The sequence below is a fragment of the Coffea arabica genome, chromosome 6c (assembly GCF_036785885.1).
Source record: "Coffea arabica cultivar ET-39 chromosome 6c, Coffea Arabica ET-39 HiFi, whole genome shotgun sequence".
NCBI lineage: Eukaryota > Viridiplantae > Streptophyta > Magnoliopsida > Gentianales > Rubiaceae > Coffea > Coffea arabica.
This window is the reverse complement of record NC_092320.1, coordinates 10,411,680-10,436,691: the sequence shown is the minus strand read 5'-3', so window position 1 is coordinate 10,436,691 and position 25,012 is coordinate 10,411,680. Positions and strand designations below refer to the sequence as shown.

Genomic DNA, 25,012 nt, shown 5'->3' with positions numbered 1-25,012 from the left:
TTTGATGTCTTTGTATACCTGTGGCACAATGAAAAGTTGTCTCAGCGTATGCTGCTGTTAAACTTGATTTTTTGATGCTGTTACTGGGGAAAAAGCACCTTCAGTCTCAAGTTGACAACGTGCATAGGATGAGATACGACGTCACATTATGGTCTTCTAGTCTCTTAGGTGTCCCTTAACTATGCAGGAGCAAGGATTTGCAAGGATTTTTTATCTCCTCTTTTTAACTGGGATTGGGTTTTCATTACCTTCACGTCCCTTATCTTTGCTTCCAGCTTCTCCCTTCCCGGTTCTTCTACCAGAAAAATCAACAAAGCGTCCTTTTTGTGCAGCATTTATCCCTATTTTCGTTTTGGTGTATACGAGGAGTAGAATTGTCAGCTTACTTCGTAGTAGGGCTGCAAACGAGTAAAGTCGAGTTGAGATTTGAACTAATCGAGCCGAGCCTCGATTAAATTTTACCAACCTTGAACTCGCAAAAAATAAAAAAACAATTATTTTATTTTTAAAAAAATAAATAAAATAATATTTTTTTCTTAATAAATAATAAAATATTAAGGATATATACGTAATTTTACTATGAAAATAAAAAATAAAAAAATAAATATAATATACATAATTTTATTATTAAATAAAAATTAAAAAATATATATATATATTCAAACTCGCGAGCTAACAAGCTTAATATTCTGAGTTCGCGAGCGGCTCGATTCATTTGCAGCCCTACTCCGTAGTTCTTGGCGCAAAATATCGTGCATTTGCATTCAGGTTTCTACGCTAAAGACTCCAAAGATGTATTGCTGCTTATACCCTGTAAATTGTGTGGCACTATTAAGAGTAGGATAAGTTCCCACACTAGTTCTGATTCGCACCCTTCTACATTTTAGGATAGCGTAGTACCTAACTTCAAAGTATTTTCCGCTATTCCACAACCATCAGCAGGGTGGTAAGAAGCTTCAAGCACCCTTTCCAAGTTGAGAGTCCAGACCCCTGATAATGACCAGTCACTTCAAGCATACATATATTCTCACGAATGGCTATAGTTACTCGTGGGCAAACTTCTAGGTTTTGGTCCTTGCAATATGGCATTAGTTGCTCTTGTATAAGCTGTTGAGTTCTGGCCCAAGCATGGACATGGTGGGTCTACCAGATTTGACATGCGAACGTAATTTCTTGCTGTAATTTGTAAGATGGCTTAATTACAATTCCCCCAAAGACTTGTTATAGCAATGGATACTTTCCCCTTGGATGAAAATCAACCAAACTATAGGATAGGATATATGCAGCATGGATCACTCCAGAAATTACAGGGTGCAACCGGAAACATGGACGAGTCTTTGTTCCAGCACTCCTGAAATTAGTCGCCAGGGGCAACGTCGCTAACATGCAGACTGGGGGCCCAAAATAATGTCCGTAGGTTGATCGCCAAGATTTTGTTAGAGGACTTCAACATTCGAATTGGAGTGTATCATAGTGGCTGGCTAAGTCAGTAACACTACTAATCATCAGTTCATTAGTCATCCGTTAGGAAATAATTAATACTATCCTTGTATAGCGGCAAATAATTAATTATGCACAATGATTGTTAAGGGCATCGGCATGTGATGATGATTTGCACTATATATATATATATATATATTTTTTGGGCCTGCGTCAACATGACTCCAGATTGAGAAGAATAGGATTCTCTATTGCTAATGACTGTTAAAGAATGGGCCACTGAATAAAATCCGTCCACCAGTCAAAATAGCTCTCAAATCAATCCTCGAGGAGCTGATAAACAAGAAACAAGAAAGGTAGCCACTGCAGTCGTGAGAATCCGATCAAGCAAAGCAGGAATTGACGGCTAAAATCACAGAGCAGGCTAGATGAGTCCCTACTAGTACTTCTCTTTTTCTCGTTTCTTTTTTAATTTCATTTTTTCTTGGATAGTAAAATTCTTCTTAATTTCATTTAAACGGGGATTCATTATTCTTACCAATTGGTCAGAGACACATGGGAATGGCCAGGGTCTGTGATTTCAATCTGGTCCTCCCATGTTCTTTCTTTTCCAGAAAATCTCATCTATCTAAACTTTCCAATAATCAGGTCCGATTCATTCCTTCACCCGATCAGAGCTTCAGAGCTAAAACATCAATCAGCATGTCAGAAAACCCAGGTAAGAGAATCCTTGAAAATCTCTTGTTCCGGGGTTTTCTTTATACATTCACAAAAAGTCTCCATCTTGAAGCTGCTCCTTCTTTTTCTGCCAGTGGGCTATGCGGTCTGCCGGTTTCTGCTTTATTTTTGTGTGCTGACTTTCTGATGATTCATTTGCATGTAATGCATGACTTTGTACACCAAATTGAAACTATGGGCATTACACTGACTGATGGATTTAAAAATTAAACAGGGTTAAGCTAATTCTGCATTTCCCGGGAGAGAGGATGAGGGGAAAGAAACGAGTGGTACTATGGCTTTTGGGAAGGAATGAAAAGACAAATTTTTAAACCGCCAAGATTTGGTTCGCTGTTTAAGGAAGTATAATTCAGCATAGAGATACTTGTTCATATTTAGTAATAAAGTATACGAGTCTGCTTTTCTATTATACTAGGCAATATGGTTTATGGGTGTTAGGATCAATATAACTTCTGGCTGAAGCTTTATCATGGAAACTACTAGTACGCAGAGTGGTTATGCAAGATATTGAACCAATAAGCTAGGAATAATAGACAGTTAAAATCAGCTTAAATAATTTGCTGTGTTAAACTGTTCCTTTCACGCCGCTCTATGTTTAGAGAGTTTTATTCGTGCTGTTAACTGCTTTAGTTGGAGGAATGCTGTGTGGCACTTCATTGAGTCTGTTTAAGCAGTTTATATGGGCAGACTCTGGAAATTCAACTCTTGTTCTGTTTTGAGTTTTGACTGGATTTAGCCATGAAAGCAGGTGTTGTCAAATTGCACGGCAACATATCCTGTGGGAGATCTAGGCTATTAATATGAAGATATATCTACATTGGCATGGTAATACATGTATAAGAATTGATCCATACTTATAATGTTGCAGTAACTAGGCAGCAGAAAGTCACTTTACAGAACAAACATGGTGAAAAGCTTGTGGGCGTCTTCCATGATGCTGGATCTGCAGATGTTGTAGTCTTATGTCATGGATTTCGATCCTCAAAGGTTGGAAGCTCTTTTATTCTGCTCATGATACCTACTTTTACTGTCTTCCGTCTTCCAGTTACAACTTTGTTCAATCTTTGAATTTTCCAAAACCAAATGTCTTTATTTTTTCTTTTTCTTTAGATCTAATGGTAGCTGGAATATTACTGAATTGCATCCCCTTCTTTATTTCTGTATTGATGGAAAGCTAGGTGGGCACTTGTTTATTTGTGGCACACAGAACTAATCTGGCATTTGTAACCCCAATCTTTTGCTGTTAATACTGATTTACTTGACTTCCTTTGGTTGAAAAGGCTTAATAAAGCTCACGTGGTTTTGTAGTATAGTTTAGGCAAGTGAATGAAGTTCGTCTATAGTTTAGAAGAAAGTGCAAGGACGCTTCTTCAAAAAAAGATAAGTGATGATGTAAGACTCAAGCAGTAAATTGTTTATTAGAGATCCTGAGTGTCTGAAAACAGTGATAATAAGCTCATCTTGGTTTATTTGGGAGTCTTAATGGATATAATTAAGATTGTGTAATACCTTCATCTTTTCTTCTTCTTCCTTTATTAGTATTATTATTAAGATTGTTATTGTTGTTGTTGTTGTTGTTGTTTCTTTTTGCAATTTAGACCAAGTACTTGACTAAAATATCTTTTTTGTGATATGGCACAACAACCAACATATGGTGTGTGTGTAATATACTGAGTTGTAGATTGCTAACTTTTAATCTTCATTTGTGTTGTCAGATGAACGAGACTATGATGAATTTTTCTGCTGCTCTAGAGCAAGAAGGCATTAGCGCATTTCGATTTGACTTTGCTGGAAATGGGTAAGCTTTATCACTGTGGTTCATTTAATCACTGTTCTACAGGTTTTCGAATATTATCCTTTAGCATGTAATATATTGCGTGATGAATTTGTGTCCAAATAACAGCCACATTTGTTATACTGGAATTTCATCACTAGCTAACAAATGGATACTACCTTTTAATTGGTTAATACTGTGCTTTTCAATGCCATGATTTCCCAGGTTAATGAGCTGCTTGTAATGTGCTCCCTTCACTCCAGCATTGATTTCTTACCTTAAATTGAAAAAGTATGGCTTTAGGGTTCTTATGGGCTGTAACCAACCCTTGTACATTAGTGATTAATTGGTTTAATTACATAATTATTTGTAAAGAGCTTATTCAATTGGGCCATTGTAAAGAGTTTGTCTAATTAGCTCTATACTTAATTGGTCAGTGCAATCTAATTTAGGAATTTATACTGCTCCAAGATGTTAATTTTGCCTGAAATTCTTTATGCTTCTGAGAGTTTGATGCAATGAAAAGGGTACTGTTTAGCACTTGCTTTATTTTGGCTAGATCTCCTCTTCGTCAGGGACCCTGAGATTTAGTTGAGGTTATTATTTCTGGCAATTGTATGGATAGATTCTACTAACCTCTCATCACAATTATTCATTTCCAGAGAAAGTGAAGGCTTATTTCAGTATGGCAACTATTGGAGAGAGGTTGAGGACTTGCGATCTGTGGTTGAGTACTTCATTGCAGCCAACCGTAGGATTACTGCAATTCTTGGGCACAGTAAAGGTGTGCAAACTTTTTGAAATAGTGTGAAACATATTTGATAGAAATTAATGCACGCACATAAGTTGTAAATCATGAGAACTCTGTGCATGTATATTTATACTTAATTTTTTAAATTGGTTTTGACTAGATGATACAACTTTTGGTGCTTTAAATTGCAGGTGGCAATATTGTGCTGCTATATGCATCTAAATATCATGATATTTGCAATGTGATCAATGTGTCTGGCCGTTACAAACTGGATAGGGGCATTGAGGAGCGACTGGGAAAAGACTTTTTGGAAAGAATCAAGAAAGATGGCCATATTGATGTTAAAAGTGGAGCTGGTAATTTTAATAACGCATTGTAATGATTATCTAGCATCTGACTGTTCACCACCTGATTATTTATGGCTCTAAATTCAGGGAAAAAGAATATGAGCAGGACCTACTGCTTAGGACCCCATGTTGCATTTTTCTGTGCTTTACTTGTTTTACACGGGTATTCAATTTTTACATGGAGTAAAAAGTTCCGGTTTATCAAACGAATTCCCCGTTTGCAAATTCATCTTTCCTTTCTGATGCTTTACAAGTGCTTTGAAAGCATTATTCTCTTTAGTAATGCATGTTGTATGGTTTTCTACTCCTGCTCATAGTGGAGCTAATGAAGTTCTTCATTATGCAGGTGATGTTCAATACCGTGTCACGGTGGAAAGCATGATGGATCGACTGAACACAAACATGCATGAGGCGTGCCTTGTAATTGACAAAGAATGCAGGTTAGAGTAGCTTATTTAGACCCCGTTGTTTACTAGCCTGCTTTAGACCTGGCTGTTTTGAGCCTTCATAAGTTATCCCATTACCGCCTCAATCACATGAACCAAAAACACAGAAATGGTGTTCGACAAAATTGAAGATTTTCATGAAGCTTCTGCGCCGCGTAAAGTGACTTTGTTTTCTAGTGCGAGAAAGAATTCTGCGTAATTTGGGAACAGCATGAAATACCCGAAACTGAGATACATCGGTGGTTAAATATGTAATTACATATATATAACATAGGACTTTTGTTAACATGTATTGATAATGTAGTTGAGGCAGACGCATAGATTTTAATCTCCTATTAATGAGTAACTCTTATCTGCTCACCCGCTCAATATATGCGTTTGTACAGGGTATTAACGGTGCATGGGTCTGCCGATGAAATTATCCCTGTGGAAGATGCCTTGGATTTTGCAAAGATCATACCAAATCACAAGTTGCACATTATTGAAGGTGCCGACCACAGTTATACTTCACATCAAGCTGAACTAACTTCTGGTGTTCTGCCTTTCATTAAAGAAGGCCTTGCAGGAGGCCAGTAAGTAGCCTTAACCGAGTCAGATGGCCTTTCAAATTTACACCAACGGTTCCAAGAAGCTGAATAGTCGGTATTTTAGACTTACTTGGCCTAATCAGCCATGAAAATTGCTTGTGTATTAGCTTTACGTTACAAAGCTTACAGTTTTCAAGCATTCTTGACCTCTTGTGGAGCAATTCTTCAATAGTGCTCGAGAAAGAGTGTGAAGCTGTGAAGGCTGCCATTAAATTCTTGTAGACTTCATACATGTACTTCGGAAGATATCTGATTCCAAGTACGTAACACGAGCTCTTCATGCTACTAGTATTTTGTGGTTCATAAGCATCATTAGCACCTTTTCAGTTCAAATTACAGATTAATTGTGCTGCTGCACCGTCTGAGCGTTGGAAGCGGTTCATTCCTGTGCTCACACACTAGGCTATTATTTTTAGTAGCCGTAAGCTATCGCCTGTCCAGTATTGTCTACCCTTATGAGTAGTAGCAAAATTTTTTCCTTTTTTTTTTTTTCCCATTTTTTTGGTGTAATCGGTTGATATCTTTGATAGTGAAGAATTGCATAAATTGGACCCTTGTTTTGCTGTTAAACCGGAGGTGAATTAGTCATATAATTAATGCCGGGCTGAATGTTTCTCCATTAGTCTATCACCGAATTGTTTATGAAAATCTGACTTGGAAGTGAATTCTTCAATGACTTTTTTAACAAAGTGACTTGGGATCAAAGTGGAGACCAATATGATAAATCAACTTAGCGAACGAGCTCGCTTAATTTCTTCATGCTCGTTCCCAGTCCGATCAATTCGTTCATGGGAGAGCAAGATTGGCTCGATGAGTTTATATTTTTTTGCCTTTTGGCTCGGGAAAGAAACAGCTTTTGATGTCTTAAATTGCTCGACTTGTGGAGCTTGGTCGTGTGATTTTGTGAATCTTCTTCCCGGCTGCTTGGTTTCCTTTTTCCTTCCATTGGCAAGTACGTGAACATAAATCATGCTATACGCCCTGAAAAAGCCTCCTGCAGCATGGCCATAAGATGGTGATGTTTTGAACCTAATCTTCTTCTTCTTCCTCCTCTTTTATTTGGGAACTTGGCCAAACCAACTCGAGTTACGCATTCCTGTCGGCTTCAAATCCCCTGTCCCCAAAATAGTTTCTATCCCCTCTGTCCCTTATTTGTACAGCTGCCACGTGTCCCTAGCCTTTTGTTAACCCAAACTCAAATAAATCGATAATAATTGGTTTACAAGTTTTGTTAACCTAAACTCAAACAAACCGATAATAGTCGATTGACAGGTTTTCTCAAAGGCTGATTTTACAGATAACTCAAAAATATTAAGTAATTAATTTTAAATCATCGCATTTACATAATTATGAGAAGTAAAAAAAATTAAAAAGAGCTAAATAAGTTGATATAAACACACACATGTGGTAGGGTTTAAGAAAAAGATGATTTGGGGTAAAAAATAAAGAAGAGTTTTAGTTGATTTTTATGTTTATGATCAACAAGACTCTTTTTTGTTAAAAAGAAAATAAAAAAAAAGTTTTGAGTTATCGATTTATTTGAGTTTGAGTTAACAAAACTTGTAAACCGATTATTATCGATTTATTTGAGTTTCGATCAACAAAAGGTTAGGGACACGTGACAGCTGTACAAATAAGAGACAGAAACTATTTTGGGGACAAAGAATTTGAAGCCATTCCTGTCTGAACTTTCCAAACCACACTCTCAGTGGTACATAAGCTTCAGCATATTGTCTCAAGGATTTCTTAGCTCACATGAATGCCCCTTCAAGCACACTGATTGAAATTAAGCAAATCGATCTCCAATTTGCTTTCACCTCCATTCCCCTCCCCAATAACACAAAAAGCTATCTTCCATTAATTTGCACATTCTTAACCACTGACTCTTAATACACTCTGATGAGGTGCACTATTTTGCAGAAAGCTAAAGTGATTGCAGCTGATATGTTTCTTTTAGGAACTGTGTTGGATATTACATACATGTAAACTAGCTACATTAGTATTCACTTCAACAGCTTTATTGATCGAAAGATAATAGATTCATGAGATTCTTGAGCTTAAAATTCTACAGGCTCACATGCACAACCATTCATTGTCACAAGATTTTTCATCCTAAGAATGGTGTGGGACTTGAATCAAGTACGTTTGTAATGGTCACACACCCACATGCAGCAACCCCGGAGATCACTGTCCATCCAAATCTCAAATCCCGTTAACCAAACCTTTGGAGCTTTTCAGTTCGGACCACCTTCCAAGTGTTAATTTGAAAAATCGAGCTTTTTTTCACCACGGAGCAGTTCTGTGTTCTAGTTTTCCTTCTCAAACCCTCGTCAAGAAGTTCCAACATCACCGCTGCAGTTATACGTCTCAAGATATGCATCTTCATCTTCATCCTACATAAACGAGACAGATGCCGTCAATCATGATTATGCCACTTGGAAAATGGTTGTCACAGTCATTCACAAAAAATAAAATATCCGAACTAGCATATATTTGTTATTGTTACGAAGTATAAACATTAAGCAGATAGAGAACATGTTTATCCAAAGCCTACTAAAGGAAATATCCAAGATTTCCAGTCAAGTCTATTGGAGAAAAGATGTTAGAAACCAAGAGAATGGACCATCAATAGTGTCAAAATTACAAGATTACAATTATGCAATCCTTTCTGTGACTGAATATTGCTTCAGATATAAGAAAACTAGGCAAAGTGGTACCAATGATTTGAAAGGTAAACATAATCTAAAAGATCTTCATGTCTACATCCTCCACTGCCATAAATTCTACAACAACCAGAAAAAATCAGTCAAATGCATTCAAAGCTTAAATTATTGCTTACTTCTTGCAATTCATCATCATCGGATGCATCATCCACCCTTGAGTACAAGGTCTCCTCATCGATCTCCTTGACATTCTTCATATCTTCTTGTGCAGCAAGAAACAAGTTAACCTTTAGCTTCTCCTGATTCTTATGCATATCATACAGAATGTCATTTAGCCAGAAAACATACAAGCTCAGATTTCAGCTTCTCAATTTTTTCTTGCAACTCTGCCACATGATGCTTTAGAGCCTGGATATGTTTCAATGAGGATACATGATTAATGATCATCTCAACAAACAATATTGTAAATCTGGACATTGAAGGAAGGAAAAAAAGGGGTTTGTAAAAATCACTAGTCAGGATTACCTCACGTCTCTGAAGCTCAATAGAACGAGCCAATGCTTGCCTTCTTGTCAGAAGATTTTTAGGCCTAAATGCACTAGGAGGGAGATAATTTTTTCCACGATAAACAATAATGACATATCCTTTGGCAGTTTTGTCAACTGATACTAAAATACCACCACTCTCTGCCTCAAGAGAAATTGCAATATGTTTGACTTGTGGGAAACTTTTTCGTTCCACAAAAATCTTCACCAGCTCTCTGTACTTCCAATGCAGGTGCATATTTTCAATGGTACCATCAAAAATGCCTCTCCTTCCTAAAAACCAGAACATGTTAATTCCTAGCTTTCATCTGTTACTGACTAATAATACACAAACAAAAGAACTGGACAAAATAGCAATACAGAACTGATATGAAAAGAAAACGTTGGTGACTTTAGATCGCATGGTCCCACTACATGGCTACAGCAGATAGATTTCCGAATAAGTAAAGCTCAAGGAACAGCAATTGTTACCTAGAAACAGATATGGTTTCATACTCAGACCCATTTTCCGAAGTAAAAACCTTTCCTCATCATTTATAGTTTCCAAGTCAGTGGGTTGTTCAGCAGGTTCAAAATTTTCTTGCACTTTCAATAAAGCCTTCTCGGCCTTTGTTATCTTCCCTTTTGCCTGCAAATAGCGGAAAGTTTATATAGAGCCAAATATTCACAAGGGCTAAAAGTAGTGCCTGCATTTTCCAAAGAAAAAAAAAAGACTCATCTTAATATACTGCCACTTACAATAGCTAGCTTGTTCTCAAGAGATTTAACCAAAGCAGCATGCTTTACTACAGCTGAATCTCTCATCATCTTCTCTAAATCTTCACCAGTTGCCTGGTTGTTCCAGCGCAAGGTTGCTGCCTTTGTCTCAGAAAGGGTTCCGGCAACTAAAGGCCGTTCAGCAACTTTGACATTTGACGCAATCAGGGCCAATGCTCTCTGACGCGCTATTTCTTCCTCATCCTGTTGGAGAACAGTTTCTCTCTCTTTTTCCACCAATGCTTGCGTAACACCAGATGGCAAAAAATCATTTCCCCTGTAAAATACGATATATTCCTTGTTTCTTGACAATAGTGTACCTCCAGTTAATACCTAAGTGAATCATATCAGAATGTTGTTAGCAAGAAAGACGTGCATCAACCAACAACATCACATTCCTCACAGGAAAAGAAAAAGAAAGTAAACTAGTGTTTCTCAAATGATTAGCATGACTGGAACAAATTCTTTTAAGAGCACCAAGCAAAAAAGAAGACTTGCTCAGAAGCTGATTATTTAAACACTGAAATGCAAATACCAATAAAAGAAAAACTACCAGACAGTTCATGATGCTTTCACTCATTTTCAGGTTCAACAATTTGTCCATGCGTTTAATGTGACTGGAGATTCAATGAATCAGATTAGAGATTAAAAATGTGAGCAAGCAAATGTTCACACTCTTCAACATACTCATAGGTGAAAATATTCGTTAACTCATATATATATATATATATATATGTATGTATGTATGTATGTATGTATGTATGTATGAATGTAGGCATTCAGATATCCAACCTTGAGTTCTTCTGCCATTCTTTCATTGCAAGTATTCTGTACACCACGTTTGATGGCTATCTTTGCAATAGCACACTTTTCCCACAACTTTACCATTGCCAATGCCAGACCTTGCAGTTGTCTGTTTCTTCCTAGATATTTGTAAAAACATACTCCATATATGAGTACTCAATATCTGAAACAAAGAGAAAGCACAAATATGAGTTGGCACACACCTAGGGCAAAATGTGGAGGCAATACTCTGGCACTCCTACGGAAAAATGTCATTTCTTTGTCACGTAAACCATGTCTTATCCCATGAGGTAGAAGCCTAAATGGGGGTCTATATCCAGGAACAACATCAGGAAGCAAGTCAGCATCAACAGGCACTGGTTCACGCCCTGACCAATCTTTGAACCGTGGACCAAGTTCATCCAGCAGTAGGTTGAGCTCACTTCGATCCTTGAGCTCTTTGACAGATAGGTTGTTCGAATAAGATTTAGCAGTCGATGGTTCAGCAGAGCATGAGGTACCGATGCTTCGAGCAAAATTATTCACCTGAACTCCTGAAGATTCAAATTCCTTTGTCTTGTCTTGAGTTTGTCTAGCATACGACTGTACACAATCTAATTTGTATCCCATTCCTCTGTACAACACCACTGTACTGCCTGATCTCCAAATAACCAAACCTCCAGTTCTACTCTGACAGATGGCATAGTACACTATATATAAGCATCCAGTAGGCTTGATTGCATACAAATCTGAAGTAATATTCATTCAAACCAGTTGTAATGGTAAAGCAAATTTATGAAACTATTGCAAATGACGATGTTATAACCATAGAATAGGATAACGTAAAGCTAACTTCAACCAGCATAAAAGAAAGACATCAACGCTAGCAGTTAACTGATACAAGGAAGACTGACATCATGTATTTGCAGTAAAAGATAACATTCATAACTGACTCTGAAGAAAAACTAACCTCTAGAATCTGGTGTGTCCACCTCATATTCATGGCAGTAGGACCTTCGAATTTCAGCTTCACCACCTCATCCAGCTTCCACTTCTCATGAATAGAGTCCACCAATGCCTGCGTTACACCGGCTGCCCCAACCTTTATTCTCTCTACCATCCTCAAAGCCAAATTCCTAAGCCTCTTCAATTCAGGCTCGGGTATTACTTTCTCAGCCACCTCAGTGTTACTTTTTCTTAATCTTTTCCCTTCATGATATTGTTGATCACTCTCACTCTCCCACGGCAACCTCACTGATTCACTAGTATCCCCTGAATCCTTCACATAATTCTGAAAAGCCCCCAACCCATTATTGCTATGTTCAGCACCCTTGTCTATCTCATTAAACAAAAACTCACCTGTCTGTGACGGCTCATTCGAAGTATCATCCTTCTTGGCACCATTTTCTCCAATTTCCTCATCAAGTTTAAGCTTTTCCTCCATTTTCTTTACATCTTGAAATACACTAAAGCTGGTAACATAATTTTCAGAATGCTCATTAAAGCCATTTCGGGTTTCATCATCCTTGACACCCTTTTCTCCACTTTGCTCACCAAGATCAAATTTTCCCTCAAAATTATTACAATTTTGAATTACACGACTGTTAGTAGCATAATTTTGAGCATGATCATTAAGGCCATTGAGGCTTTCAGTACTATTACTGGCCCGCCTCGAGTTTCTAACTGGATTATCAAACTGGGACTTTTTTCTGGGCTTTTTTCCATGCTCCCAAGGAGGCAATATTACCTTTTCTGGTAAACCAGAACTCATTGGCTGACTAACTGCAGAGCTCTTTTCACTTGCTGTCTGAGAAACAACCCCATTGGAAAATCTCACATTTCGCTCTTCATCTTCTTCAAAATTTTCGAACTTTGCTTCTTCTTTTTCTTCTTCTTCCCATGGGAGTTTTTCTATCAAGATAGTGGGTTTCCGAGACCATTTATCTTGAATTTGCTCAACAAAGCTAGGCCTGGGCTTTCTCTTCTTCCTGGTGAGGCTACTTTGCTGCGTGCCAATTTCAATAGAATGAGTCGAACAACAAATTTTAAACTTGAGAGCTCTGTTTAAGCAACGGGTTTCTAATAGTGGAATGAGAAAGTGAGATTCTGAAGAAGATGAAGAAGGGCATGGAAATGGAGTCGGGGAGAGAAAATTCAATGGCGATTGCGAAGTTGCCATTACTGAAGATGACTCGATTGCCGAATGTTGTCTAGCAGGAGAACATCTTGGGCTTCATCGTTGCCAATTATTTGGCCGGCCCAAATTTTAACAGAGCGAGTTGTCGTTTTACTCTCAAGCAACTGGTGGACGGACATATGATGGGCTCACTTTCCACAAAACCAAAGAAGTTTAGCGTAAAGCCCCTCTTATGCCCTTGAGTATCTGGTTTAGTTGGTAAAGACGATCAAAAACGGTCCTACTTTTTTTTCTTTCAGGTTTAAGGTCTTCCATTGAACAAAAAAAAAAAAAAAAAAAAAAAAAGTTTTTTTTTCTTGAGTTCTTCCAATTCTTTTTTTTTTTTCGCTTTCAGGCTGCAGGTCCCCCATTGAAACCAAAAAAAAATTTCACTTGAGTTTTTCGAATTTTCTCAACTTTTTTTTTTTTTGGGTAAGTGGAAGGTCGTGGATTCAGGATATAGGACCTTCCACTTATACTCCCTCTCCTTTTACTATCTAATCCAACCTTCCCTCTCGAATTTACTGAAAATGATTACTACTTGTCGGATAATATTTCAATCAAAATGAAATTTACAAGTGCTAAATTATACTATCGAAAGTACATAATCTTTCCTCATAAACAGGTGATGCAAAATCATTTTGCATACGAGTGTGGTGTGCCCATTAGTTTTTTATTTTTCTTTGGTTCATTTAACCATTATTGCGATGAGCAATTAATGATAATTGGTATGGGTTGGTTAGAAATAGAATAGGGCACAATTGTCTAAAGTCAAAGTTCAAAATGCAGCGTAAAAACTAACGAGGCCAATGTGGGAGCAAGCCGCGTTCAACCGAGAACCGGAAAAGTTTTATGTAAGCTGTAGTTGGTCGAGTAAGTGTGTAACAAAGGAGTTCAGCTATTCTTGAATGCTCTCTCTCTCTCTGGTTGTGTTCAAAATTCTTGGCTATCTTACTATATGATGTCTAAAGTTTTATCCTGCATCAAGGCTTAATTTGTCATTAGCAAAACCTGGTGGCCCAAGCCAAGTGGTGCAGCCAAACTTCAAGTTGATATCTTTTAGCAAATAAGGGGAAGAAACAACTCCCAACATATTCTTCCATCGGCAGTTCCACAATAACAAAATGCATTCCGGCGGTGCTACAGAAGAATTTACAGAACACGATTTATGGTGGTGTAGTGTATATCCTCATATGTATGGTTCAAAATATGCGAGCCAGCGACAAAAGTCAAGAAGCTTTTTCGACTGAAAAATGAAAGGCACGACTTGTGAACAATGCGGGATCATGATAGAACAAATCACCTCGCAAATTTATGCAGCAAATTAGCTCGGTGGAAGTTGTACAAGTGCCAAACAAATGAACGTCGAGTTGTCGACTTCGTGGTGTCTAATCTCATCTGCTAGCACTAAGCAGTAAAATCTCGACCACTTAAAACTAGTTTTATGGGTAAACAAGAAGATAATCAGATTAGCATAGCTTGGTGCAGGAGTCTTTTGGGTGGTTTATGTGTCCGCAGGTAACCGGCCAACTAGATTGTGCCCTTTCAATACCTCAGACGACCTCCACACCAAAACACACACACACACACAACCATCCCACCCCCCCCCCCCCCACCACACACCAAAAGAAAAAAAAAATGCAGAAGAGTTTTTTTTTCAAAAGAAACTATTTTTTTTTAAGGGACTATAGCATATGTTTTAGAAGACACTAAAAGATTAAATAAAACCTGTAATTCGTGTCAAATTATACTTCTTTTTTTTTTTATAGTGTTGATTTTTAAAAAGGGAGAATGTTGTCTAACTGGAAATCACAGATTGGTAGAGCCCATGATCCAATTATTTAATCCCTAATTTCTTTGCCTAGTAGATGATGAGCAGCTTCTTCGGCAGCCACAGACACACCTTGATGCTAAGCATAAGGGAGACATAATCATTAACGTTAATGATACCATTGTTTATTCTTTGCTAGATTTCACGGTGTTCAATCTTCGTGGATTAGCAAGCATAATGACAATGCCGAACTTACTAGGCAGCAGCCTCTTGTTGAAATCCAAAGGAACCTCCAAAGCTAAAGGCTATAGAATCACATTTACGGCTTGTCTCCACTTCCCCGTGTGAACGGCTGTGAAATTATTACTCGACTTTACAATCCATAATCAAGCACACCAGAAAAATAATTTTCAATTAAAATTTCCATCAGGAAACTGACTCCCTCTTTTCAGCCGAAAAGGTGCAATTCATGGGTGTGAAACAGAAAGGAGAATTTTACTACTATATTTTTTTGGGATAATTTCAGAAAGGTTTCTAGTAATTTCAGACAGCTCCCCTCACGTTTTAAAAATTACACATGCCTCTCCTAGAACATAGGTTTGGATTTCACCTTGATGATGTAAGACCAAAAAAGTATATGAATGTCCAAAATTACCCTCACCTAAATTTCCTTAATATGAATAATCATTAAGATTTTTTAAAAGTCAAAAATACACTTGTATATTATCAAAATTATGAGTTTTATTGCTTAGCCAATGTCTTGATATTTTCCATCCCCATGGTTTTCTACATCCACTCAAACTTTCAAACTCTTATCACTTTTTCTTCTCCCAAACAAACTCTTTGTCTTAGATGCCAAAATCCACCATCATAATTCTTACCTTCACAATCTTTACCTCGTTATAAGTTTCTCCCATATATTGCCTAACAAATCTTTAGTCATAAAACTCACAATCCTTACCTTTTCCCTACTCAAACACCCAAGCCCTCAGTTACCAAAATTCTTCTAATCTCTGCTCTCAACATTTGGGTTGGTCATATTAAATCAGCCCACATTTTTTTCCTCTGAATTGACATAATTTTATTGAAAACAAATTTGATATCTATTAAGAGGAACCAGGCAAAATATCAACAAAGTGCAAGTTTGGGATAGTAGTTTTAGTACAATCTATCAAATTATATTTTCCATAATCCAGTAGCTTTTTTGTCCTCAATGATATGAACAATTGGGTGATTTGCAGTGATGATTGCTTCCATCATCATCAACAGCAGTAGCATATTTGAGTGATAGAAGGAATGAGACATCAGCAATTTGAATGATAGAAGGTTACAATTTAATGGCCATGACTAAAGTAATTTGGCCACAATATATGGCTTAGTAAAGAAAAATTGTTTTCCTTTTCTCATTTTCCTTTTTTCTATTATTTTTTCCCCTTTTTATCAATGGCTTGTCTTTTGAAAACTATGAAGGTTATTATGGTCAGTGTTTATCATTAAGGGAGGTAAGTGTAATATTGAAAATTTTAAGAGAGTTCAATGAAATTGTCAGAAACCTCAGGGGACGTTTCTGAAATTATCCCTATTTTTTTTTAATTGGAAAAAACCATTAATATGGCTCCTACCTGGCAACATAGTGCGTTTATTTACATAAAACTTGGTAATCTTGTACAGGAAGTAATAGTTGCAACTACTGCCTGAACAAAATTAGTGATCAAGAGGACTTGAATCTACTTTCTATCCAACTAAATTGATGAAACTATGTGCCTAATTCTAAACAAAATTGAAAATTTTTTGTCCGGGAGACAATATCACTTTCGGATCAAACCGAGCTTTTCTTTCTTGAAATGTGCTCCATTTCGACCCAAAATGGTTCATCCAGTCTTGTCTGGTTTTGTAGTGCGGAAGATACTGCTTGATCTCGATGCCATTTTTGTCACAAAACTCCAGTAGTTCATTATTTTGGTCATCCAAGTTCTTCCAGTCATCCAATGTACCAGAATGCAATAGTCCCACACAGTAAAATGTATCTTCGTCAGGTACGACAGCAGACATTCTCTCATCCCACCTGTAACCAATTAAAAATAAAAATTTATGTTAATTAAATAACATGGAGTACTAATTAATGTTTAACTCGATCCGAACACAAATATATTTGGGAACAGTAATGTTGTTCTAATACTATAATTACCAACACAGCTGGGGTAGAATAATATATTTCCAAGTAAGAAATAAAATATTAGTGCGTAGTATTTTAGAGGCTGATGATTACATTTTCTTGCTTGTTGGGTAGACAAGAATGGGTCCTGTAGCCTTATTCTGTTTAAGTAAGATGTCGACAAAAACACCAGCATTGAAGTCCATGATACGAGACTTGGGTACAAAGAGATTGAGCCACGGATGAGGGACATCCCACAATCCCTTGGACTGAAGCTCGAGCTCCCCACTTCTTACTCTATTCAGAAAACCCACGAAGGAATCATCCTTCTTGAATAAGAATCCAGGAATGTAGTGCAAACCCTCTAGCAATAATTCAAGTTCCTACACATTAGAACAAACAAATGATGCTAAACATGGTATATATATATATACATAGACGTCTACCTAGATAGTAGCATCAAATATGTGTTCAATTAATACTATAAGCTAAATGTACAGCAAATTGACAAGAATGATTAGTAGGATTGCATACCTGATCAACAGTAGCAGCAGTGTTATCGTCGTAGTACTTGACAACTTCCATGCAGTAGAGGATGCCTCGTTCAGTTAACAAGGAAGAAATTTTGGACTGATGGGAAGCGGAGAAAAATGAAGATCTCCAGTTATTGGGAGAACTTTGTTGCAGTATAAGGGAACCTTCTACATAGTCTAGGCCATTATCATTAATTGAGATTAGATATTCCTGGTCTCTTGTAAAGCTGGAAAAATCATCGTACATTATTCTCAGCCATTTCACCTGTACATGTAAAAAGAGAAAAAAAATGTGTACTAGTAAGACATATGTACAACACTACTTGTCTGCCAATTCATAAGCAAAAGCACCCCCGAATCCATCAAAAGAATAAATCCTGGATTCCTTAATTTTGTCCATATTCGCCTTAAGAAAAGTCACAATTGATGTGGAATAGAGATAATGGTTTCTTGTAGCATGATTATTAAACTTAAAAGGTCATAATCAAATTACATTATCAATCCAAGCAAGAAGTCTTAGCTTTTCAGGGCAGTAGATTAGATCCAACAGTGCTTTAAGATACTGACAATTAAGCATGGCTAATATTTTTAAGGACTCCTTAATTTGGTTACACTCAAAAAAAAAAATTGAAAAAGTACTTAATTTGGTTGGTTGATCTATTTTTCCTATTTCGTTCATCTGCGGTTAACTATGATTGATGCTGAAATGTGTGGGGAACCAGCTGCTTGGACGTTAGCCGGGGAACTTTCAATCCAAGCCCTGTCGTATTGCAGTTCCAACGCGAAAATTTCTATGCTAGATTATTTATTATATGCGTTATTACTTCCCTCTAGTTATTCATGAACTTTTGTAGACGTTATTCTACGTACAAGATTTTGAAACTAAAAGTCAGTTTTTGTTTTTCTTTAATAGCAAAGATTTCGATGCAACTACCACACTTACTCGTGTTGGTGCTTTGTCCAAGACGATCCTTGCCCTGGTTATAATCCCAAATTGACCGAGGCCTCCCAGAACTGCATAATACAGCTCCGAGTTCATGTGCTTGGAGCAAGTGATGAATTCTCCTTTTCCTGAATCAAACAAATTTTGATGTCATCAGGTGAAGAAAAACAGCCAGCCAACTCAATGCCATGCAAAAGTACTGTACCCTTCGGGAATAATGTTTAAAGATTCTCTTGTTCACAAGAAAAACCAATTATGTTTGTTAGTTAGTGAGGACCTATGATTCGGATTCAACCAAACGCATGCAACCATTCTTCTTCTTCATTTTTTTTTTCTTCCTTTTCCGTGTATATTAATCTTAGAGGAATCCCACCTAGAAGATCTTGCCAGGTCCGAGGAGGAAAACAAACCCTGAATAAAATCGCTACTGATGTAAAACATGTTACATTCTCGAATATATCAAGAAGGATCCGGCAAATCATATATATTCCTTCTCGTACCGCCTGGCTAACCTTATTATAATTCCTCCTCAACCAAAACCTTAGTAAGGTGGAGGCGGACAAAATCCTCCTGAGTCTAAACCTTGAAAGTGACTAAGTGGTGACTAGCGACAATATTTCATCAACTTTAGGCCCTTGGTATATCAACAAACAAGTTATGAGTAAAGTCAATAGTTAATTTGTCCTTTTAGGCCTGGTGTTTTATCCATTGAGTCTTCTTTTCGTGACAAGATATGGAAAGGGGAAAATTGGCTTAATGAGCTTCAAAAATTATATATTTTATGAGTACAATGGAGTCAACTGCATGGTTGGCTATGTTGTATTATTATTTATTAGTAGTGACATAATTAACTCCTTACTTAGTATGCATATATAGTAGACTTTCACTCCAAATTAAGAACTCTTTAGTATGTATAGTATAGTAGTAGGCAGATTTCACTCCAATTTAAGAAAGCTTGGCTCGAGTCCAATGCGGGGAACCCAAGTTTTGCCGCTAATTGAGAACCTTGGCTCCTCGAGTCCAATGCTTGGGAGATATATAGAACAAAATATACTAGTAGTAGGAGACGACGAAGTCATGATCAAGAAAGTAGTAAGTCTTGTACCAGTAATGACATCGAGTTCATGAACATTGCTGATCTGGGGGCCGTGCCGGAAGGTCTGGCCGCTAATTCCAGCATTGGAGAGCGTTCCACCCACGGTTAGGTACAAATAATCAGTCCATGAAACGGGGGCAAGTCCATAATCAAGTGTGGTTCGCAACACATCGATCCATAGCTGCTCACCCCCGACATCCGCATAGTACCCTAATGACGGGCTCCACGAAACCTTAATCTTAGTTCCATTACTTGTATAATCACTCAAAGAACTCATCTCGATCACAACTCCATTGGGGGCCATGGCTTGTCCTCTGATGGAATGGCCGTGGCCTCGGGCCGCGATCCCAAACGGGACCGACGAATTATACGAGACATTGATTACACGAATGATATCGGCGACGGAAGAAGGATGAAAAACTGCGGATGGGATTTCTTGAACCAGTTTCCCAAAGTCAGAAGAGGCGGTGTTAATGGCGTCAGGATCAAAACGAAGCTTAGTGGCTATATCAAGAAAAAGAACTTGGCGGGGGAGAGAATTTGGCCATGGCCTAAACTTTCCAATGATGGAAATGAAGCGGCCTATGATGAACAAAAGCATGAAGAAATACGCAGGAATTGAAGAGGGCTTGGCCATGATTCTTCGTAGAGGGAGGGGAGAGGACTGAGAAGAAAGAGATTTTGGAAAAAAAACAGAAGGTTTTGGTACGAGCGTGGTCAGGCAAAGAAGGAGGGCTATTTATAGATGGGAGGGAGAAGAAACTTTGTATATTCTGCATGAATACGAGGATCTGTGCAGTAATGAATAAATCTTTGCTGTACCAGAAAGAAATCTTGACAAAATGGAGGCGTTAATTTTTTCAAAGATTCGATAGGACAGGATACAGTGATGCTTCGCCTTTTGTTTCTATCGTCACGACTTGCTCATGCCATACAATGAAAACTTTTGAACTTTGTTTCATCATTCCACGTTTAGCTTTTAACGTGTAAATTTATGTTTGTATCTTTGGCGTAATTTTACTGCTACTACAGATTCTGGAGTGGAGGCAGTACCCACGGTTTCTTCCAACTCAGTGGGCCTTTTCTTTCTCCTCAGTGAAGGGCTGCCTGTCACCAAACGAAACAAGAGAATAGACTAGTATCATTAGAATGTAACAACATGGCTAGCTGTCCTGATCTTCTAGGGAGACAATAATATTAATCAGGTAATCGCCAAATTTTGATTCTAGCTTTTGGATTTAATTTTTTTGGGTTTCCCTTTCTTGTGTAAGATTTAGAGTTTTCTCTGAGCTCCAAAAATAAAAAAATCATTTAAAGCGGCTAATAGATTGTGATGGAAAAATGGTCATCATGCTTAGGCATGATGGGTATATAAAACGACAAATGGCACTGTATTATACTATTATATATAGTGCACTTGTTCTTTTGGTTTGGCTAACGCGGGGGTGTTAAATTTTCTAAGAAAAGTGAAACTAATTTCATAAAGTGTCTAGTCTAAATACGGAAAGTGAAATAAATATGAATATACATCTACATGGTAAGTTACGTATAATTTAAGTGTATTAACGGATAGAAGACAAAAAAAACCCTTTTCCTTTTTATGCATCCCAAGATTCAGAAAATGTGGGTGAGAGAGTTTAATGAGGCATGTATAGTGGAGTGATGCTTTTCACTAAGTCACCATCAAGCCAGTTCCCACTATTAATATTTATCTTGAAAGCGAACTAATTTTTTATTAATTATGAACTTTCCAAGTAAGCATTTAGAAAGGAAAAGGAGTCCCAAACACGGTATTAGTGGACAAGGGCAGGATGGCCGTTCCTGAACAGTTAATGGCTATGATTTGGTCAAAAAAATTTGTGCGGTCTAGATCACAAGTTGTGCATCGATTTTAATACCGTATGTGAGACCGGCAAAATTTTGTACTAAAGTTACACGTTGTGCAAACAAAGTTACTCCGTGTGTAACTAAAGTTGAAAATGGCCAAAACCGCTAGGGACGGTTGCACCTACCGTCCGTGCCCCATGTCCGGTATTAGTCTATTAGACTACCTACAGTAGCTGTATTGTATACACAACTATTAGACTACCTAATTCAAGTTTTGCTAATAGTAGATATATTGAGTGATTTCAACCATAAATAACCTTCTTGTATAGTACGAGTTCAGGCTAAAGTTATAGGGAAAAGGTTTGCCTCTTTCTTTTTTTTTTTTTCTAAATATGGTATGAACTGACAGCCACTATTAGGTATGTTTCAACAGAATCTTTGGAGATGATCATTCAGATTCGATTGAGTATCCATGTATATATAAAGTCATTTTGCTACGTTAACATTCAAGAATCGTACTCTAATCGAAAGGTAGAGAAATGGAAACATCAAGAAGATTTCTCTCTTCAATTGCAAGATCTTGCGGGTGTTTAAGGCTACATAAGAACTTGAAAAGTCAAAATTTAAACATAATTACTGAGCCCATGTTGTCCATTTTTAATTGCTTTGAGACCTCGAATTTTTCCAGCATGCAATCGAGCTGTCATTGAAGATTCAGAAAGAAGAAAAAATGAAATTGATCTTTTTTGGTTGAGCCTCCTTTTACTTTGATCTATCTAATGCAGTATGCATGCTTTTGTACCTTATAAAAATAATAAAATAAAAGTAAGTAGTCACACGTCTCCTTGTTAATGTCAGTTCCGCCCTACTAATTAAATTAATCTCCAAAATTAGAATTCAGGAGGAAGCATCCAAGATTAGCTCTGTTGGTCTCGCGTCCTAATCAAACTCCAAATCCTCTATTTCGGTGTTGTTTGAATTGAAGTTTTTTAACCCAAAAAAAAAAAAAAAAATTTGCAGCACGTATTTTTCAATCATTTTATTATCTTAAATATATCAAATCGTTGCGGTGTATTTTTCTATAAAATCTTTAAAAAAAAAAAAAAAAAAAAAAACAATCCGAACGGTGGGGAGTAGTTTAGCCTAGTAGTGGGGCTTCTCACAATATAGATGAACTCAGTAGTATCTCTAAAGGATAAGAGAAAGAAGAACAAGACAACTAAATCAATATGACTGTGATGGACCAAAAGAAATCAAAATGGTCCAGCTGATGAGTTGCATGAACATACAAGCACTGAACTAACCACGTTGAGCATGTCGGGCATACGTGAATTAATGTTAGAGGGGGCTGCGCAATTTCTTGACAAATTCTGATGGTGCATGGTTAAAAATGTTTATTATAGGAGCCAAGCCAAGTCCACTTTGTTGTTCAGTCAGTCAGTCTAGTCTTCCCAGGTCCCAAGCCAAAGATTTGGATTCGAAAGTTCTTCCAAGCAAAACGACATTCAACTCAAGATCTTTGATGATTTGACTCGAAGATCAGGTAGGAAATATATGGTGGGATCCAACACCCTGTTGCTATTTGTACATAAAGATGTTCCTCCTGCATGCAGTCCATGCACTTACCTGCCTCATAAGGCATTTAAAGTGTGTAAAGTATTGCCCACATTCTACATCATTTAGCTACTCAATTCTTTCGAAGCTAAATGTATTAAAATCTTAACCTGAATATACGTTCCTCTCTCTCTCTCTCTCTGTTTTTTTTGTTTTTTTGACCTTTCAATGCAGGAAATTTCTTTGAAAACAACTAAACAACCCTTTCCTGGGTGGGAACAGTGGTAGTTTGGTTTTTTTAACCAGACGAAAGAGATAGGATGCGATGATGCTGCCAAATATTGGTCTTGATTGTGCATTTCGCTTGGAATGCATCGCAAAATTTCTTTCTTTCGTTATGTAATCGGGATCTTCAATTTCCAAAGCTCAATTGGATGTGTATACAATCTTTCATTTTTTTTGCCCCCTTTTGTTTTCACGCCATAGTCTGTAGTGTTTTCGGGTAGAGCCCGTCTGAATTGTTATTTTCTATCATTTCTGTAAAAAAATATATATTTATATATACAGTAGAAATTTGATATATGTGAAATAAAATAATTTTTTAAACAAAAATAGATATTGTGAATCACGACTCTACGGAATCATGTTGACTCGACTTTTCTTGTTTGGTAGACAAGGAGATTGTGAATCTCAACCAACCTAAAACTATTGAAAAATGCTAGTAGTATCTTGCAAAGAAATTTCTCAAAAGATTTCGGGTGTTTCTTTAGTCTTTGTCACATTGACTCCCTTTTGTACAATTTGTGGAAGTTTGAATTTTAAACGATTTAGACTTGATGAGCTGATGCTCCACCACGCACATCCAGACTAGGGCTGCAAATGAATCGAGCCGCTCGCGAGCGGCTCGAGTCAAACTCGAGCTCGATATTAATCGAGTTCGATATTAATCGAGCTCGAGCCGGCTTGAGTCAAACTCGAGCTCGAGCTCAGAATATTAAGCTCGGCTCGCGAGCTTGGGTATATATATTTATTTATTTATTTATTTTTATTTAATAATAAAATTACGTATATTATATATATATATATTTTTTTTTATTTTTTTTATAGTAAAATTACGTATATATCCTTAATATTTTTATTATTTATTAAGAAAAAAATATTATTTTATTTATTTTTTAAAAAATAAAATAATTATTTTTTATTTTTTTTTGAGCTCGAGCTCGGCTCGACTTGATTCGAGTCGAGCTCGAGCTCGAAATTTGCCGGCTCGTCGAGCTCGAGCTCGAGTTTGGTGAAATTTAGTCGAGACTCGACTCGATTAGCTCAAAGTTCGACTTGACTCGACTCATTTGCAGCCCTAATCCAGGTGCACAATTAAAATTTACCGAATATAATAAGTTTAATTTTGCGAAAGATGGAGGAGAGTTTTAAATTTGGAGGGATTTTTGCATAAATACTTGCGCTGGGCCTTTGCAGAAGGAAGGAACAGGGGACAACCGCCCGTGCAAAGAGAATATGGGTCGAGCCCTCGTGGGGCACTATTATAAGATACTGGAGATCTTCATGGGGATCAGACATAGCCCACACGATACAGTGGTCCATCTAAACAGCCCCCACCACCTCACCTCCAATATCATTAACGCTCCTTCCTGGTAAATGGAAATCTACTGCAATCATGGCTGTGAAATTTTACAATTTGCTAAGACTAAAGAGGACACCGCGATTAAGGACAAATTTTTTGAAAGTTATAGATACTAACTACTACTGTAATTCAAATTTGTGTTATTCTATTTTTTTTTAGGATTTATAATATTTCCTATACTGACAGTGTCAGCATTCAATGAATAACAACAATGTAAAATTTGAATATGGATCCAACGGTGATAGTGCATGATGCACTGTCAGTGTATATAAAATTTATATGTATATGTAGTTTTGAAAATTAAAAATATCTACGATGCTATTAGAATGAATACTCTCCAGAAAATGGTTTAACGTATATAATGTGTTGAAGTGGTCCCTCTTAAAATTTGCAAAGACAACGTATTAAAGGTCATATGAGAGGACATATGTCATCTTATTATATAGCGTAACACAGGTGGTGAAGCCCCATAGCGTTGATGTCAT

The 25,012-nt window shown here is 37.2% G+C and overlaps 3 protein-coding genes across 6 annotated transcripts; 1 reads left to right on the top strand and 2 right to left on the bottom strand.

The window, feature by feature from the left end:
• Positions 1–1,660: 1,660 nt before the first annotated feature.
• LOC113693891 (putative uncharacterized protein YDL057W) lies at positions 1,661–6,416 on the top strand. Of its 3 annotated transcripts, none has more exons than XM_027212653.2 (8): positions 1,661–1,882; positions 2,089–2,158; positions 3,047–3,165; positions 3,894–3,976; positions 4,615–4,736; positions 4,895–5,059; positions 5,397–5,490; positions 5,883–6,416. In XM_027212653.2, the coding sequence occupies exons 2-8, from the start codon at positions 2,143–2,145 to the stop codon at positions 6,070–6,072; spliced, it is 789 nt and encodes a 262-aa protein (XP_027068454.1). In that variant the 5' UTR covers positions 1,661–1,882; positions 2,089–2,142; the 3' UTR covers positions 6,073–6,416. The 3 variants fall into 3 exon arrangements, with proteins under 3 accessions (XP_027068454.1, XP_027068455.1, XP_027068453.1); XM_027212654.2 differs by having other exon boundaries at positions 1,733–1,863; XM_027212652.2 differs by lacking the exon at positions 1,661–1,882 and having other exon boundaries at positions 1,910–2,158.
• Positions 6,417–7,995: 1,579 nt separating this feature from the next.
• LOC113691324 (CRM-domain containing factor CFM3, chloroplastic/mitochondrial-like) lies at positions 7,996–13,083 on the bottom strand. Of its 2 annotated transcripts, XM_072052781.1 has the most exons (9): positions 11,801–13,083; positions 11,055–11,520; positions 10,840–10,970; positions 10,030–10,380; positions 9,763–9,919; positions 9,272–9,564; positions 9,091–9,154; positions 8,923–9,005; positions 7,996–8,476 (listed from the first exon to the last, which is right to left on the bottom strand). In XM_072052781.1, the coding sequence occupies exons 1-9, from the start codon at positions 13,007–13,009 to the stop codon at positions 8,414–8,416; spliced, it is 2,817 nt and encodes a 938-aa protein (XP_071908882.1). In that variant the 5' UTR covers positions 13,010–13,083; the 3' UTR covers positions 7,996–8,413. The 2 variants fall into 2 exon arrangements, with proteins under 2 accessions (XP_071908882.1, XP_071908881.1); XM_072052780.1 differs by lacking the exon at positions 7,996–8,476 and having other exon boundaries at positions 9,095–9,154; positions 11,801–13,082.
• A 3,236-nt stretch (positions 13,084–16,319) lies between these two features.
• Positions 16,320–20,192, bottom strand: LOC113692549 (cytokinin dehydrogenase 3). Its single transcript, XM_027210965.2, has 5 exons — positions 19,514–20,192; positions 18,409–18,536; positions 17,467–17,730; positions 17,047–17,315; positions 16,320–16,842 (listed from the first exon to the last, which is right to left on the bottom strand). Exons 1-5 carry the CDS (start codon positions 20,139–20,141, stop codon positions 16,548–16,550), a joined length of 1,584 nt encoding a protein of 527 aa, XP_027066766.1. The 5' UTR covers positions 20,142–20,192; the 3' UTR covers positions 16,320–16,547.
• Between the last annotated feature and the right edge of the window lie 4,820 nt (positions 20,193–25,012).

Bases quoted from the DNA above. Each gene is read 5' to 3' on its own strand.
- LOC113693891 (XM_027212652.2), top strand. From the start codon at position 1,996: ATGGGAATGGCCAGGGTCTGTGATTTCAATCTGGTCCTCCCATGTTCT. The intron at 3,977-4,614 runs GTAAGCTTTATC...ATTCATTTCCAG, and splicing joins TTTGACTTTGCTGGAAATGG to AGAAAGTGAAGGCTTATTTC. The intron at 5,491-5,882 runs GTTAGAGTAGCT...GCGTTTGTACAG, and splicing joins GTAATTGACAAAGAATGCAG to GGTATTAACGGTGCATGGGT.
- LOC113692549 (XM_027210965.2), bottom strand. From the start codon at position 20,141: ATGGCCAAGCCCTCTTCAATTCCTGCGTATTTCTTCATGCTTTTGTTC. The intron at 18,537-19,513 runs GTACAAGACTTA...TGTTTGATTCAG, and splicing joins TGAACTCGATGTCATTACTG to GAAAAGGAGAATTCATCACT. The intron at 17,731-18,408 runs GTAAGTGTGGTA...TTACATGTACAG, and splicing joins TGGACAAAGCACCAACACGA to GTGAAATGGCTGAGAATAAT.
- LOC113691324 (XM_072052781.1), bottom strand. From the start codon at position 13,009: ATGGCAACTTCGCAATCGCCATTGAATTTTCTCTCCCCGACTCCATTT. The intron at 10,971-11,054 runs GTGTGTGCCAAC...ACAAATATCTAG, and splicing joins GCCTCCACATTTTGCCCTAG to GAAGAAACAGACAACTGCAA. The intron at 9,006-9,090 runs GTTTTCTGGCTA...CTGCACAAGAAG, and splicing joins GCTGAAATCTGAGCTTGTAT to ATATGAAGAATGTCAAGGAG.